Source organism: Pelodiscus sinensis, chromosome 26 (genome assembly GCF_052426305.1).
Source record: "Pelodiscus sinensis isolate ZL-2025 chromosome 26, ASM5242630v1, whole genome shotgun sequence".
NCBI lineage: Eukaryota > Metazoa > Chordata > Testudines > Trionychidae > Pelodiscus > Pelodiscus sinensis.
Window position 1 is genome coordinate 4,507,844 of NC_143077.1, and position 17,015 is coordinate 4,524,858.

Here is a 17,015-nt window from a genome sequence, read left to right on the forward strand (position 1 = left end):
CTGTCTGCTGCAGTTATGCTTGGTTTACGCATCTGAGATTTTATTTACAACCACAGCAGCTAGCACCTTGCTTATTTTGATTATTTTACTTACAAAAGCTGAGAGTCTAGAGAATAAGATGACCGCTTGAGCCAGGGACTACTCCACTGTCCGACATCCGAGCCCATCCTGAACCTGGCAGAAGCAATATTCCCTTCTCTGTATTATTCTACACATCTATCAACGGTCCCTCGGATTTTTTCCACCCATGTGTGGAATAAATTTGTTTGTGCACTGAGGCATGTGTAAATGAGCATCACACAGCCTCGCTGTGGGCCCTCTGCTAATCAGCAGGGCAACATCTGACTCTCTCCTGCACAAGAACCCAGCTTATAGGGAACACTGGCACTCACCGAATTCGGCATTAGGGCCCACGGGTGATTTCTTTACGACACAGTATACAACAGAGTTTTGCCATCGGTGTCAGTGGGAGTGGTATCCAGATTCATGGGGCTGGAAAGTTCAAGAGAAATATCGGACTCAATTTTAGCATGGTCAGTATTAATACATTTTTCAACATTAACAGTCTACTTAAAAACATAAGAAGAGATTGTATTGATGCTACAGCGTGTGTAGTAAAAATATTAATATATTTTTAGAATAATGTTACCAAGACAATATATAACATGGATACTACATATTATTTTAAAATATGGTTCAGTATTGTCATGCATTACAGAAATCAGCCCCCACTCCAGCATGGGTTCTGGCTAGTGAGCAGTGATCCCTTCAAATCCACACAAGGGTTTTCCAGTGGTTTCAGTTTCATTAAAATCCTTGGGTCAGAACAAATACCCTCATGGATTAGTGCATCCTTTATCCACAATGGGGGAGGGAGGTGAGAGACCATGAAAAAGTAATTAGCCCAACAGTGGATCCTCTCCTGGAGGCAAAATTCCAACAGCCAAGTTCTTGTCTAATCAGAGGAATTATAACAAGTAGTCCAGAGACTAATAAAAATATATCTAGTATCATGAGCTTTTGTGGGCAAAACCCACTTCCTCAGATGAGAGGAATTATATTAGCACACTCCCACTTCCTGCCATACACCCAGGCTGTGTCTAGACTGCATCCCTTTCCCATAAAAGGGATGCAAATTAGACACATCGCAATTGCAAATGAAGCGGGGATTTAAATCCCCCCCGCTTCATTTGCATAAACATGGCTGCCGCTTTTTTCCGGCTCGGAGCTTTGCCGGAAAAAAGCGCCAGTCTAGACGCGGATCGTTCGGAAAATAAAGCCTTTTCCGAAAGATCCCTTACTCCTCTTAAAATAAGGAATAAGGGATCTTTTAGAAAAGGCTTTATTTTCCGAAAGATCCCCGTCTAGACTGGTGCTTTTTTCCGGCAAAGCTCCGAGCCGGAAAAAAGCGGCAGCCATTTTTATGCAAATGAAGCGGGGGGGATTTAAATCCCCACTTCATTTGCAATTGTGATGTGTCTAATTTGCATCCCTTTTTACGGATAAGGGATGCAGTCTAGACGCAGCCCCAATGAAACCCACTTACTTCTAAAAGTGTACATTGTTTCACAAAATCTTTTGACATTCCTACCCTGTCCCAATGTTTTCCTTAGTCATGTCTCCTTGGGAAATGACATATAACTCCGTAATGACATAATTGTGTTCCATCGACAAGGGTTAATCCTGCTGGAAAGGGATAGCAAGTGGAGTTCCGCAAGGGTCTGTTTTGGGACCCGTACTGTTCAATATCTTCATCAATGATGTAGATATTGGGATAGAGAGTACGCTTATTAAGTTTGCAGATGATACCAAACTGGGTGGGGTTGCAACTTCTTTGGAGGATAGGGACATAATTCAAAATGACCTTAGCAAGTTAGAGAAATGGTCAGAGGTAAACAGGATGAGGTTTAATAAAGAGAAATGCAAAGTGCTCCACTTAGGAAGGAACAATCAGTTCCATACATACAAGATGGGAAGCGACTGTCTAGGAAGGAGCATGGCGGAAAGGGATCTAGGGGTCATAGTGGACCACAAGTTGAATATGAGTCAACAGTGTGATGCTGTTGCAAAAAAAGCAAATATGATTCTAGGTTGTATCAACAGGTGTGTTGTAAGCAAAACTCGTGAAGTCATTCTGCCGCTCTACTCTGCACTAGTTAGGCCTCAGCTGGAGTACTGTGTCCAGTTCTGGGCGCCACATTTCAAGAAAGATGTGGAGAAATTGGAAAGGGTACAGAGAAGAGCGACAAGAATGATTAAAGGTTTAGAGAACATGACCTATGAAGCCAGGCTTCATGAACTGGGCTTGTTTAGTTTGGAAAAAAGAAGATTAAGGGGGGACATGATAGCGGTTTTCAAATATCTAAAAGGGTGTCACAAGGAGGAAGGCGAAAATTTGTTCCTCTTGGTTTCTGAGGACAGGACAAGGAGTAATGGGCTTAAAGTGCAGCAGGGGAGGTTTAGATTGGACATTAGGAAAAAATTCCTAACTGTCAGGGTGGTCAAATATTGGAATAAATTGCCAAGGGAGGTGGTGGAATCTCCCTCTCTGGAGATATTTAAGAACAGATTAGATAGACATCTGTCAGGGATGGTGTAGACGGAGCTTGGTCCTGCCTTGAGGGTGGGAGGCTGCACTCGATGACCTCTCGAGGTCCCTTCCAGTCCTATGATTCTATGAATTCAGTCAGGTTTAACTTAATTCAGTAAGATTCATCGAGGAGATTGCCCTGTTTGTCACAGTAAACCTTAAGCGTATGTCTACACAGTATTTTGGCCCAAGCCTCGCAGCCTGGATCCACAGACATATGACTCTCCTGCACCCCATACTTCACAGCCTAAACTCTGGTCCAAGCTGCGACTTCAAAGCACTGTCAACATCAGAGTTCTAGCACAAGGCCACTAGCCCAAGTCTCTTGACCCCCATGCTGGGAGACTCACTCCAAAATGCTATTATAGATATTCCTTAAGAGTTACAAAATAAATGAGTTGGCTCCCAAAAATCACAAGAATGGTTTATTTGTTTTTTAAATAGCAAATGTCGGCTTTTGTGCCTTTAGAGTTCACATGTTCAAGCTTTTCTCTGCCTCCAGGTGGGCTAGAAGCTTGCTTTTCTTGTAAGCAGAGCTAATCACATGACTCCATGAGCAGGGGCTTTAAGGACAAAAACCCATGTTGTGAGACTTAAGATAAAATGGCAAGGGCCATCAACACCATCTCCCGTTAACGAGTCTGGTTTAGCAATACATTTCTGCTAAAAGGAAAACTACAATATTTACTTGAGAGAATATTCTAGTTGACTAGTTGAGAGAGCTGGTGTCTGTCTGTGAATCTGTCTGTTCAAGAACTCCTAAACAGTAAGAGCAAGGACCACCATGTTTGGGATGCAGCTTCCTCTTATCCTAAATTAAAGCAAGGTCAGGGTTTGGTTGTACTGGGAGGGCAGAAGCTTCCCCCCCTCCTCATTTGTACAGGGCTGTATACACAATTTCTAAACAGTAAGAGCTACGACTACCACATATGATATACATCTTCCTTTTATCATGATTTACAGCAAAGGTAAGGGGTTGGTTGTGCAGGAGGGGGGGCTGAAAGCCCCTCCCCCCATTTGGATGCATAAAACCATACTGTAGAGAGACAGTATGATTAGGTAAAGAGCTGGCTAGGGGCACTCTTCTCCCCCCACCCTCTGGTTGAGGACTGCCCAAGCCCAGAGCCTCCCACTGTTCCCCATTGCTGACTGTTCCCCTTTGTCAGGGAACGAGGGGAAAGTGCCCAATTCACAGCATTCCTCCCTCTGGCTGGGGAGTGCAAGGGGCAGACAAACTTGGACCTGCCCCAGCTGAGGGATGTGCTTGCTGGAGCTGCAGTGGCCATGGAGAGGCACGTCTCACCTGTCCCCAAGATGCTCCAGTGAGAGAGGGCTGGGGTTGTCCTCTCTCCCCGGGGCAGCCTGCAGACTGAACCCCTCCTCCCCACCCCTCCCCAGAGCAATGATTTAAATGAAGAAAAACAAAAATTAATGCAGTTAAGGACCTGAGCAGCACCAGGTAAAAGTCAGGTTCCATAAATGAAAGGAAAAGGTGGGATGTGGTGGAGGCTCGGAGCCACATCTTCAGCAGCTGTCCACTGACACTCGCCCCGTGTCTGGGATAGACTGTTCCTGCAGGCCGGCTTTTGGTCTCACACCGATTTCACACCACTAATGTTCACAGAATTGTAGCACTGGACGGGACCTCGAGAGGCCATCAAGTCCAGTCCCCTGTCCTCATGGCAGGACCAAGCACGTAGGCCAATGGTCACGAATCAGGAAATCAGGATCTACCAGTAGATCTGGAGCCTCTGACAGGTGATTCTGACTGGTTTGGCCAGGAGGCTATCAAGTGCCCGTAGGTCAGCTGCTCCTCCCCTCCACTGCCAGGCTGCTCCTGCCCTTTGCCTTGGAGCTGCCCCCGAAAGCCTCCTGCTGGATGTGTAGTGTAGGGGAGGCAGACAAGGGGGTACTGATGTCCCCTTCCCCTCTGCCCCATCTCCACAGAGTGAGGGGGGGGCTTGGAGAAGGGTGCGAGGCAAGGGGGTTGGGTTTGAGGTAGAGTTTGAATTGACTTAAATTCAAAAAAGTGATGGTGCTTAGAAAGGTTGGAGAACACCGCTAGACCATCGCTGGCAGGTGTCTGTCCAACCTGCTCTTAAATATCTCCAGGGATAGAGATTCCACAACCCCCCTAGGCAATTTATTCCAGTGCTTCACCACCCTGACAGGCAGGAGTTTTTCCTAACATCCAACCTCAACCTCCCTTGCTGCAGTTTAAGCCCCTGGCTTCTTGTCCTGTTCTCAGAGGTTAAGGAGAATAATGTTTCTCCCTCTGCCTTTTAGGGGCTTGAAAGTTGCTATCGTGTCCCCTCTCAGGCCTCTCTTTTCCAGACTAAACAAACCCCATTCCTTCATTTCCCCCGCATAGCTCATGTTTTCTAGCCCCTTAGTCATTTTTGTGGCTCTGCTCTGGACTTTCGTGGAGCTGTTCTTGAGTTGCACCCGCCTCACCCTGGAACCCAACCACATCAGTGCAACCCCTGGCTTGACTCTTCTCCCAGTGGGCAGTAGCCCCTCCGAAGTCAGGGGAGTTACAGACTGGTGAAGTCACAATCTGTCCCCAGGGGACTGCAGCAATGTGCATATTGGGGGGTGCTGAGGGCAATTGAAGCAGACTCATAGACTTTAAGGTCAGAAGGGACCATTATGATAATCGTCTGACCCCCTGCACAGTACAGGCCACAGAATCTCACCCACCCCTCTCAGAATAATCCTCTCTCCTATAGCTCAGATATTGAAGCCTTCAAATACTTTGAAGGCCCCAAGATGCAGAGAATCCTCCAGCTGTGATCTGTGCCCCATGCTACAGAGGAAGGTGAAAAACCTCCAGGGCCTCTGCCAATCTACCCTGGAGGAAAATTCCTTCCCGACCCCAAATATGGCGATCAGCTAAACCCTGAGCATGTGGGCAAGACTCACCAGCCAGACACCCAGAAAGTTCTCTCTAGTAACTCCTATCATCCCTCCATTGGCCTATTTCCCACTGATAATGAATGGTCAAATCCCGTTTGTGATGGAAACCCCTTCAAGCCAGGGGGTGCTGACGCACCCTCCCTCCGCCAGTTCCAGCCCCACCGATGCCTGTCCCTGTCCACTTCATCTCCTGACATCTGTGCGCCGCGCGTGGGAAGAGAATAGCTTGAACGCGAGGGCAGCGGGAGGGAGGGCCCCTTTCCCTTTAAATGCAAATTTTTGCCTGGGCCCGGCAGCTGTTGACACCGTGCCTGGCAGGGCGCTCCGCCGCTGGGAGCAAGGAGCCGTAGCACGAGGGGTTCCTCTCAGGTCAGTTGCACCTCGGGGGCTTTTGCGACGGCGGGGAGGAGGATGGAACGTTGAAGGAGCGAAGGTTCCTTTTTGGAACGCTGCCCGGCTGCTGCATTGTTGCGCTGCGGGTTCTGGTCCGTGCGTGAGGCTTATGCCGCTTGGGTCTGCAGTGGGCTTTGGGGTGTGTGTGTGTGGGGGGGGGGGGGGGGGTTAGAGACCATCCTGCGGGGCTCCTGCAATTAGCTGGGGAGGGCAGGCTAGTGCCCTCTTGATCTCCTACAGGGGCATTTCCCTTCTTTGGAAATTGGTTCCTGTGCAGCTAACCCCCAGGGTGCTAGCAATGCTGGGGAGGCAATGAAAACAGAATGCGAAATAGCTGTCTGAATAATCTATTAGGAACCACACAGCCATTTCCATACCGAACAAAGAGGGATCTGTTCCCACAGCCCATGGCTGGGCTTTGATCGGACCCAGCTGCAAGGAAGCTGCCATTGTAGAGAACAATAGGGAAAGAGTATGGAGGAAAAGAAGCAGCAAAGCTCTGCTATGTTGCCGAATCATGGAGCTGGAAGAGACCTCAGGAGGCATCAAGTCCAGCCCCCTGCCCAAGGCAGGACCAAGCCCAACTAAATCAACCCAGCCAGGGCCCTATCAAGCTGAGATTTAAAAACCTCTAGGGATGGAGATTCCACCACCTCCCTAAGTAACCCATTCCACCCTCCTAGTGAAATAGTTTTTCCTAATATCCAACCTAGATCTCTCCCTCTAATTTTATTAATTAATTAATTTATTAATAAAAGGTGCTGCGATGAGCATCTGAAGGAGTCTGCTAAGCTGTCTGCAGCTTTGGAATTCTTTGACAGATCAAAGGAACCAGTCCAATGCTGAACTGAGCCAGGGATGCGATCCAGTGTAATTAGAAACCACCAGGCTGAGTCTACATTACACGCTTCTTGCGCAAGAACAGCCATTCTTGTGCAAAAACTTGCCGGCTGTCTACACTTGCCCCTTGCGCAAGTAAATTTACAGTCTAGCATTGGAAAACAGGGCTTCTTCCGGAAGAGTTATTTCCCTCCCCACGAGGAATAAGCCCCCTTGCGCAAGAGCTCTTTCACAAGAGGGCAGTGTAGACAGGCAACATGAAATTCTTGCTCAAGAAGCCCCCTATGGTTAAAATGGCCATCAGAGCTTTCTTGCGCAAGAGAGCGTCCACACTGGCACGGATGCTCTTGCGCAAAAGCACGTGGCCGTGTGGACGCTTTCTTGTGGAAGATTTTTTTGCACAAGAACTCTTCTGCAAAACTGTTCTTGTGCAAAAAGCCTGCAGTGTAGATGTAGCCCCCGAGACTAATATATAGGATCATGAGCTTTCATGAGCAAAACCCACTTCATCAGATGAGTTGGAGTGGCAATAACAGAATCTAAGATCCCTATAATAGCAAAATAAATATCTGTCATAGCAGTCAGAGGCTTTGGTTGGGATCTAGGCACCATTGCGCAAGGAGGCATTGTACAAACACACACAAGCCTTGTACCGAAACCTGTGGTCCAAAGAGTATAGAGAATTCTTCACAGCTCAGGGTAATGGGTAGAGCCCTGTGCAGATATAAAATTTGTATTCACATTTGTAGCAGCTAAAATGAGCTGTGGATATCCATAGCCACAGATACCCACAGATTTGCAGGGGTCTAGAAATGGGATAGAGCCCTTCATGTCTTGCTCAAAGGTTCAGATCCCATCTCTGCAGTACATGAAAGTTGTCTTCAGGTTGTGACCTCTAGAACAGTGTTTCTCAACCAGTGGTCTGAGTACCTTTAAGAGAAGTCTGGGGGGCGGTACCACATGAACCCACAACCCTGCCCTCTACAGGTGAGCGCCCTATCCCCATGGCCATGCTGGAACCTGCCCCACCACCTGACTGGCAGGGTGCCCCTTATATCTCCTGCTCCTTATCCCTCCTGCCCTGGGCCCGCCTGGCTTTTGGCCATTCCGATCCGACCCAAGGGAGGTGGGACATGAACCCACAGCTGAAATTTGGAGAAAACTATATTTTTTTAAAGTTTTACAGCACTTTATTATTTTTGTACTTTTTTACACCCAAAAATTGCATTGCCAGCCTGGCTACGATTAAGTTGTTTAAACAAATGTGTTGCAATGGTAGAAAAAAATTGTCTGAAAACTGTAGGTACTGGGGGTACTTACAATTTTTTTAAAGGGGTACTTTATTAAAAAAAAGGTTGAGAAACACTGCTCAAGCCTATCCGGTGTATGTTTAAAACAAAACACTCTCTCAGTGGGAGCTAATTAGTCTGCTGAGGAGTAGATTGGATGGGCTGAGAGTCCCCTTCTGTGATTTGCCCCTACCCTACTCAAAACTTGAGAAATGCTGGGGTTGGAGAATCTGACAGTCCCATCTCTGTTTGCTCTCCAGTGCCCCTTTCACCAAATTCAGAACAAAACAATGGAGCAAAGAGAAAAGGACTGAATAGCCTTTCGTTTGTGCCTTTCAATAGAACGTGTAAATAGCATTTTATAACTTGTGCAGGTCAAACATCACTGCCAGTAATTAAATACAAATAAACCCGAGCTAGTTTCATAACCACCCTGATCTAATTGCTCTTGCTTTTAACCCCCATTCCTCCTCAAATGTCATTAACCATCCCTCCTTGACCTGAGCTCCTACTCTGAGCTTCCGCCTGAAACAACGGACCAGTTCCCTAGCGGGTGTAAATCATTATAGTTCTACGGAGGCCAATGGGCTGGGTCCCCAGCTGGTGTAAATTGGTGAACTCCTGACTTCAATGGAGCAATGCTGCTTTAGGCTGGCTGAGGACCTGTAACGGGACTGAACAGAGGTTGGTGTGAATTTGCGCATGTCACGTTCAGAACTGAGGATTTTAATTCTTCTTAAACACTAAACATTCAAACATTTGTATACAGCACTTGGAGAGAAAAATTGAACAGCTGGTGCACTTCCTTGTCCCCTCCTCCCTAAAACTTATAAACAGGCGCATGCGTGTGTACAGACAGACGGCAGCAGAGATAAATAGGGTCATACTTAGGCAAACAAGCACATACATATTTTTAGATGCCCTACATGGCCATGTATTTGGCATAAGTCTAGGGAGGGCCCTGCGTGCATCATCATGCTGTCATCAGTGGAATGGGGACAGAGGGGGATCTGTAACATGCTGAAGAGGGGCTACGTGCACTCTAGCTCCCTCTTATCTTAGAGGTGGCTGCATTTCAGCAGCAGATGGCGTTTGGCAGGGACTTGAGGCTCTTCCTGGTTGAAAGGAGCAAGTTCAGCGAAACCCATTGTCGCAGACACATCCAGCTCTCTTTAGTGCTCTCGACTGGGGAGTGCGGCTAGTCAAAGCATGTTGTTTGGGCCTTGTTCTAGTGGCCATTTGATACCCGGTTTGCAGACACCTCTGGCTGCAGGTGCAGTTTCTGGAGAGGCTCCGGGTGCTGCTCCCAGCCTGCTGGAAAATGTTTCCAGGTAGAAAGGAAAAGATGCCCAGTGGTTAAAGTCAGGAGGGCCAGCTCCAGCCGCTCTGCAGTACTTCTTGTGTGGCCTTTCTCTGTGACTCTGTTCAATGGGCAGGACACTTCCCGGCCTCAGAGCCATGTTGTGGGGTGAATACTCTAAAGATGGTGAAGTGGGCAGATAAAGACCTCAGGTGGCTCTCCAGATCTGGGCCAGAGGGAAGCACAGAGCATTCTTTTTCCTCTCGGGTCCATCTGGGGTAATCAGTTCTCTAGACTCGGTGAGGGTCTGGAGTCTAGAGACAATATTAATTCAAATATATTTAATAAGTAAATTTAAAAAAGATGTTGGGGGTCTGATCAAACACCTCTGACCGTCCAGATTTGGCCTGCAGTCTGCTGATTGTTTATCCCTGCTCTAGGTGATGCAGATGGGAGCAGCTTCTGTCTACACTTGAAGAGGCTGGACTGCAGAGAGGGGCTGAAAGGGAGGGACTTTGTTTTCTTGGTGAACAGGGTCTCCCTCCTTCAGAGCCCTTGCTGCAGCGTGTGAGAGCCTGCGACGGGTCTTCCGATGGAAGACAAGAAGAAGAAGAGAAGCCCTAAGAGCGGCTTAGCTCAGCCTGCGCCCGCCAGTGCTCTGCGCAAGCTGCCCGTCCCCACCAGCAAAAGCACCACCTTCTCTCTGGGGCTGCCTCACCTGCCCTCCCCAAAGCAACGGGCCAAGTTCAAAAGGTCAGTGCCGGGGACTGGGCAACCTGGGTTACAAATGCCGCATGTCCCTGGGTACGGCTCCCGAGACGGCTAGGAACGCAATCGCCCGGCCCCTCCTGCGTGGGCTCCCAGGGCGCGGGTGGCGAGGGCGAGCGAAGCGATGCCCGGCCGGCGCTTTGTGTGGAAGCGGAAGCTGCAACCCTGGTAGGATCCCTTACTGCAAACGAGCTCCAGGAATGACTGGGCTCTAGCAATAGTTCAGGGGTGGGCGGTTCACCCTGCTGGGCTGCTGCAGCTATATTTCCCTGCCCCCATGCGATCCCCAATGGGAGCGGTGATCTCCGGACGTGGGGAGGTGCAGGCAAATACAGCGGTGGGGGGGCCGGCCAGGAGCTGACCTTGGTGGATCGGATCTGGCCCGCGGGCCGATATTTGCCCACCCCTGCTCTAGCTGGAAGGAGCAGGCTGTGGTATTTGTCTCCCTCTGGGTGCGACATGCTCCCGCAAGCTAGACCGGTGCCTTGCATTCATCGCAGGGCCGCTCGCCTGGTAGTGCTGCTGTTCCTGGGTTGCCAGGTGTCCGGTAAAAAAAAAAAAAAGTTCTGTTTTTTTTTTTTTTTTTTTTTTAAACAACAACTTTGGTCCCCCTCCTCCCCCCCCCCCTTTTTTTTTTTTGCTCGACCAATTTCCCCCCCCGCTATGTTTGGTATTTTTTGTGAACGTATCTGGCAACCCTATTCCTGTAGGTTGATCCTGGCAAAGCGCCGGGAGTTCCTTGGAGGAAAGAGAAGCCAGGCGATGTCGCTAGCAGTGGGCAGCTCCTGGCGAGGAAAAGCCTCCATCCGGTGCTAACGCGGGCATGTGATTCCTCTCCAGGGCGAACAAGGAGAAATCTCGTCCGCCTCCACCTGCGGGCAGTGGGGGTGCAGCCCTCGGGGCCCCCCTGCAGCACTCCTTCCTGACAGACGTCTCGGACGTTTACGAGATGGAGGGCGGGCTACTGAACCTGCTTAATGACTTCCACTCGGGCAAACTCCAGGCCTTTGGTAAGCAGGGGGCGACTCCTCTAAAGAGGCAGAAAGCTCATCATTCTGAACGGCTCCCCAAAGCATCAATGCCCGGGGTGCCGGGAGCTAGGGCCACCCAAAACCACCCTGGCTAGCCCTGGAAGATCTGGCTGATCTAGGAGGCTCCTGCTGGCTGTTGTGTGATGCCTGGGGCAGGCCACAGCCCATGTGTAAGGGAAACCCAGAGGTTAGGCAGCGCCACTGCAGGGGGACTGAGCGTAACCGGGTCCCTCTCCCGGGCGGCACAGGGAAGGAGTGCTCCTTCGAGCAGCTGGAGCACGTGCGGGAGATGCAGGAGAAGCTGGCGCGCCTGCATTTCAGCCTGGACGTCTACGTGGAGGAGCTCTCTGAGGACCAGAAGAAGACTGTGGCTGACCGGAACCTGGATCAGCTGCTGACTAATGTGAGTGCCAGAGGGTCCCCTTCTCTTGGCTCAGCCTCTGCTCCCTCCGAGCCCCACTCGTACACTGTGCTGCTCTTCGGTACTGGGACTGGGTAGTGTCTGGCGAGGGCTTTTCAAACTCGGGGTGGTGACCCAGGCGAGCGGGGCGGGAGGGGTAAGGCAGCTCCCTGGCCGTCCTGGCACCGCAGACTGCGCTGTGCCCCAGACGCGGCTGGCATCAGGCCTGGCGTCTAGTTTGTGGGGAGAGCACACAGGGCTCCCCACACTGCCCCTGCCCTGGGCACTAGCTCCACACTCCCACGGGCTGGGAACCTGCTGCCGGCTGCTTCTGGGGTGCAGCAGGGTCTGCGGGGCCAGGAGAGGCAGGAAGCTGCCTTAGCCCCCTGCTGCACTGCTGCCCGGGAGCTGCTGGAGGGATGCCCCTCCTGCCCCAGACCTGACCCCCCCTCCCAAAAGCCAGAGCCCCCTCCTGCACCCCAAAGCTCTCATCCTCAGCCCCACCCCAGAGCCCCCACTCCACTCGCGTTCTGTCGGGTCGTGGCATCAACAATCCTCTTCAACTGGGCCATGATTTAAAAGGTTTGAAACCCGCAGGCCTAGAGCAATGGGTCCCTGACCCCCTCTGAGGGCCCCCACGATACAGACAATACCCCTCATGATCTTCACAGGCCAAGCTGGGCCCTGTTCCCTTTAGCCTCATGGCTGCTTGTGTCACCTGGCTGTTCTAATGGCTGCTCTGTTTCCCTTTTCAGTTGGAAGAGCTCAGCAACTCCATGTATCCTTCTGCTGGGCGCGGGGGGCCGGGGCTTCTTCAGAGGCCCCTGTTTTGTATGTGCTCAGGTGGGTGGCCCCTCAGGCAGGGAGGGAAGAGGGAATCAGCTTTGAGATGCCTGTATCCCACTCTCCAGGATGTCCCTAGCCCAAGGCATCGGCTGCGAGGTGCCATTACTGGTCCTCTTCTGCCAGAGACGGTAGGCAGGGAGCCGTGCAGAGTCCCCAGGAATTGCCAGGGATTCCAAAGGAGTCGAGATTCCGCTGGTGCCAAGGCTTCCAAGGGAGGCTGTCACGGAGACAGCTGCAGGGCTCGGCGTTGGGTTGGAAGGAGGGGTCCGGTGGCGTGTGGAACGTCTCTGACCGGCACATGCTGAGCTTTGCCCATCTGCGGGCAAGAGGTTTGAGGGAGCCCAGACAGGCTGAGCCAGAGCGGTGGCAGATGTTGGCAGGAATCCACTGCTCAGGGTAAGCCGGCGCCTCCGGTGGCGTCAGTAACGTGGCTGTGTGCGAAGGAGCTGGAGAACCGAGGGACAAGGTTGAATTAGCAAGTGACACTGGCTGTTCTTGGAGACCGAACCCCAGCCAGGCCTAGGGTCAGCAGCGGCCCGAGGCCGGCTGCAGTAGCTGGCGCCCTAGGCAGCCCCTGCCTGCACGGCTGTCAATGGTTGTGACTCATCACGGGGCACCCCGTGACGTCGTCATCAGGCACCATGGCCAGCGGCACCCTAGGTAGCTGCCTAGCTCGCCTAGGCTCACGGGCCACCCCTGCCTGGTATTTACGCCTTTTGTCCAGTAAACCCCCCCAGAAATACCAGTAAAATGTCCGGTAGTAGGGGTTGGGGGCGGAGGCAGTGTGGGAGTGTGTGACTCCTTTTTTTTTTTTTGCTCAACAACTTTTCTTTCTCTTTTTTTATTTTTGCTCAACCAATTTTTTGCCTGCATGTTTGGTATTTTTTGTGATTTTTTTTTTTTTTTTTTTTTTTTTTTTTGGTGAAACTATCTGGCAACCGTAGCCAGGCCTGCTCAGTGGCTGGATCCAATACGGCAAATCCCTGTGTCCCTTCTGGTGCGGCTAGAGAGAGTCACATCTCATGCTTCAGGGTGTTGGCCATTCTCTGTAGCGGGCAGGAAGGAATCCGTTCCCATCTCTGCCATGTATTGGTCCCCGGGAGTGTTTTTTTTTGTTGTCTGCATTGCTCCATGCACAGACCCTGCCTGAAGGGAGAACACCAGACTTTTGATTAGTCCAGGGGTGGGCAAAAGGGCCTCTGCAGGCCAGATCCGGCCTGCAAAGCAGGTTGATTTGGCCTGCAGAGATCCTGCTACTACCCTGCCCCCAGGCCAATCCGGGCCTAGGTACAGGGGAGCGCATGGCGCTTAAGAGTCAACCCTGGTGGCTGACTCTAAGCGCTGCGCACCAGAGGGCAGGGAGCGAGAGGGGGGGGGGGGCATGCTGGTTTTTTTTCTTAATAACTCTTGGGGTCCTTTTTTCTTTTTTCCTCCCTCAACAACTCCCCCCCCCCCTTTTTTTCCTCAACAGAATTTTTTCCCTGGTGGGTTTTTTTGGGGGATGGGGTGGGGGGATTCGGTATTTTTGGTTAAACCATCTGGCAAGCCTAGGGATCACGGGTGCTGCAACGGAGGGGGAGCAATTCCATGTCCCTCCCATTTAAACATGGGCGTAATTTGGGGCAAGGGCCTGTGTTTCCTGCCCAAACTGTAAGCCTCCGGCAGGCACGAAATAGCCCTTCCAGCCCCCCTACTGCCAAGCACAGTCTGCCTTCTGGAGGCTTGTAGTTCAGAGGGGAAGTGCTGCCTCCTGCCTCCCCAATGTCATCCATGTTAAAAAGTGAGGAGGGGGGGCATGCCCCCCGGTCTCCCGCTTCTGGGGCCTTGCTTCTGGGTACAGAGCCCGGTTCCATGGGAAGGTTTGTCTTAGGAACTCCAGCCTCTCCCCAGAGGGATCTCATCAGTCACAAGACCTCAGCAAGACCTTAACAACAAACTCAGCCAAAAGCTGCACCTCGCTGAGAATCCAGACCTGGAGGACTCTGCCACAGCCTAGCTGGAAAGGCTGCCTGGTCCCTTTGTAAACAGCCAAGGGAAGCATGGAGGATTCTGGAGCCAAGGGAAAGATCCAGCAGCTCGAATTGCTGTCATGGCCACCTCTGAACTGTATAGAAATGTTGGGGTATAAAGGCAGGGATACCTTCAGAGACATGGGCTGGGGGAGGGGCATGTTTTCAGATAGTTTTGTATCAAAATCCCAGGATTTCTAGAGCATCCAAAACGGCCAAACCCTGTCCAAGTAAGTTGGAAAGGAAACAAGAAAATCTTAGAGGACAGGGATGGGGAGTCTGCAGTTCTGGGTTCTCCCTCCTGATCTGTCCGCAGCTCAGTGTGTGACCTGGGACATGTTGCTGCGCCTTCCTGGGCCCAAGTTTCCTCCCCCCTCCCCCCCCTTTTTTTTTTAATGGGGGGGTTAAGCGGCCTTGTCTAAAGCTCTTTGAGAGGCCTGGATAAAAGGTGCCATGTCTAAATGAAGCCTCGTTAATGGAAGAGGAGCCTTTCATTTTCAGGCTCTTGGTCCCAGTCTGATTCAGTCTGATTCAAAGGGGCTGTGTGTGAAATGAGTTTGGTGGATTTCAGTCTGGTTTCTCGAGGACGAACAGCTACCTCCCCAAACCTGCTGCGGTAACTGGCTTCCTCCTCGACAGTCCTCCCAGAAGAATGTTCAAGGCCTGATTCGGCCATGAAGATAGAAGTCCCCTCTTTCCATTGTCCCTCCAAGATAGGGTCTCAAGCCGCCTGTTGATGGGGAAATTGTCACCAGCAGGAAACAAACTGAAATGTAAACACAGGAACAGCAAACAAGAAAAGCTCAGTAAAGGCTTTTTGCTCGATTTGCTGTTTAAGCTTCTGTGCTGCAGTGCAGCTGTCAGCATGCAACTGAAACCAGCAGGGAAAAGTATGATCAGCATGAAATGAACCCAGCTTTTTGGGGCTAGGACAACGTTTCTACTAATAGTGCAACAAGTTAGCCTCGGATGCTGCTGTCTGATCCTTTTCCTCCAATGTTTTTTAATGGTTGAGTATTTGCTAAGTTGGAAAAAATTGTCTATAGCTGCCCCTTTTGTAAATACCCCAGGCCTTTCATGACAATTCTTTGACATGGGTTGGGTAATATTTCCAACAAGGTGAGAAGGGATGGCTTTGGTAGCCCAGACATCAAAAGCAAGAAGAGAGGAGTTTAGACAAATAACATTTTTACACCGACGCACGCAGCCAGTCTTAAATACTTTGACACTGAAGGGGAATCGTTGTGTGTATGTTTGCGTCAGAATGTTTTTATGGTAATAGAATGTAGTATTAAAGAATGACATTGTAATGTAAATAAACTAGTGGTAATTTCCTGTTTTTTACTGTTCGTTTAATGAATGTGTAAAGCAGGAACAATGGACTGAAGTTTAAAACAAAGGAGGAGGAAGCCAGGTACGAGGGAGCGGAGAAAGAAGGGCCTTGCGTCCCGAGGGTTAAAGGAAGCCTCTAGGTTCAGCTACCCCTGCCCTGCTTTACTGGCAACCAATGCCAGACCTGGAGGGAGGAGAAAAGGAAGGAGTGTGGCTTAGTTAGGGGATGACGAGCAAGGAGTCCGAAGCCCGGTTCAGTGGCCTAAGGACACAAATCCAGAGCCTGTCTGTTGAGCAGTCACAGGGGCAAGTAAAACCCATCCCCTCTGAGAAGAGGGGAGGAAACTACTAAGCCCCAACTAAGGGGAAGCTGGACTCTTAGGGTCACACCCCAATGTAAGGACTTGAACAGGGAGTGGCTCAGAGTTCCTGGGGACGGAGTCAGTGCCCACCGTTTCCCACCTACTTAATCAGTGATCTAGCCACTAGGCTATTCTGCTGCCAGAGGCCTGACCACATCAGGACTCCTGGGTTCAATTCCTGCCTCTGCCACAGACCTGTGATTTTTTTCAGAAATAACTAATAAGAGACACCTGAATGGGACCTGATTTTCAAAAAAATGCTGAATAGATTCTAGCTCCTTTACAATGTTTTGGGTTAGGCTCCTACACAATGGGGGTTGCTAGGCTGTTTAATTTTATCTAGAACCTCTCCCTGCCTCAGTCAGCCCATCTGTAAAATGGGGATGAGGAGGAACCCTGTGGGTCAAGCACTAGAAGATGCTTTACCCAAAATGGTTTCCCTTGGAAAGCAGGTGTTTCAGGAGTACTTTGCCCTGTAGGGACAGGGGCGCACCCAGAATTTTGCTAATGAGGGGGCAAGGTTACCAGCCCAACTATTGGACTTTTCAGCTTGGAAAAGAGCAACTGGGGGCGATACAAGAGAGGTCTATAAAATCATGAGTGGTGTGGAGAAAGTGAATAAGAGAAAGTTATTGACTTGTTCCTAAAACACAAGAACTAGGGGTCACCAAATGAAATGAATAGGCAGCAGGTTTAAAACAAACCAAAGGAACTTTTTCTTCATGCAGCGCACAGTCAACCTGTGGAACTCCTCGCCAGAGGATGTGGTGAAGGCCAGGACTTTAGCAGGGTTCAAAAAAGAGCTAGGTACATTCATGGAGGACAGGTCCATCCGCGGGGATTAGCCGGGATGGGCAGGAATGGTGTCCCTAGCCTGTTTGTCAGGGGAGGGCTCACTCCATGGTGAAACCTCTGTTCATCCCCTCTGGGTGCTGGGGG

The 17,015-nt window shown here is 50.6% G+C and overlaps 1 protein-coding gene and 1 long non-coding RNA gene across 2 annotated transcripts; one reads left to right on the forward strand and one right to left on the reverse strand.

The window, feature by feature from the left end:
• Positions 1 to 56: 56 nt before the first annotated feature.
• On the reverse strand, positions 57 to 5,782 carry LOC149521416 (uncharacterized). Its single transcript, XR_016347883.1, has 3 exons — positions 5,643 to 5,782; positions 393 to 492; positions 57 to 174 (listed from the first exon to the last, which is right to left on the reverse strand). It is a non-coding gene; the product is annotated as an uncharacterized LOC149521416 (long non-coding RNA).
• On the forward strand, positions 5,693 to 15,721 carry CCDC28B (coiled-coil domain containing 28B). Its single transcript, XM_006117548.5, has 6 exons — positions 5,693 to 5,875; positions 9,769 to 10,081; positions 10,937 to 11,106; positions 11,376 to 11,530; positions 12,283 to 12,305; positions 14,315 to 15,721. Exons 2-6 carry the CDS (start codon positions 9,921 to 9,923, stop codon positions 14,367 to 14,369), a joined length of 564 nt encoding a protein of 187 aa, XP_006117610.1. The 5' UTR covers positions 5,693 to 5,875; positions 9,769 to 9,920; the 3' UTR covers positions 14,370 to 15,721.
• Positions 15,722 to 17,015: the final 1,294 nt, after the last annotated feature.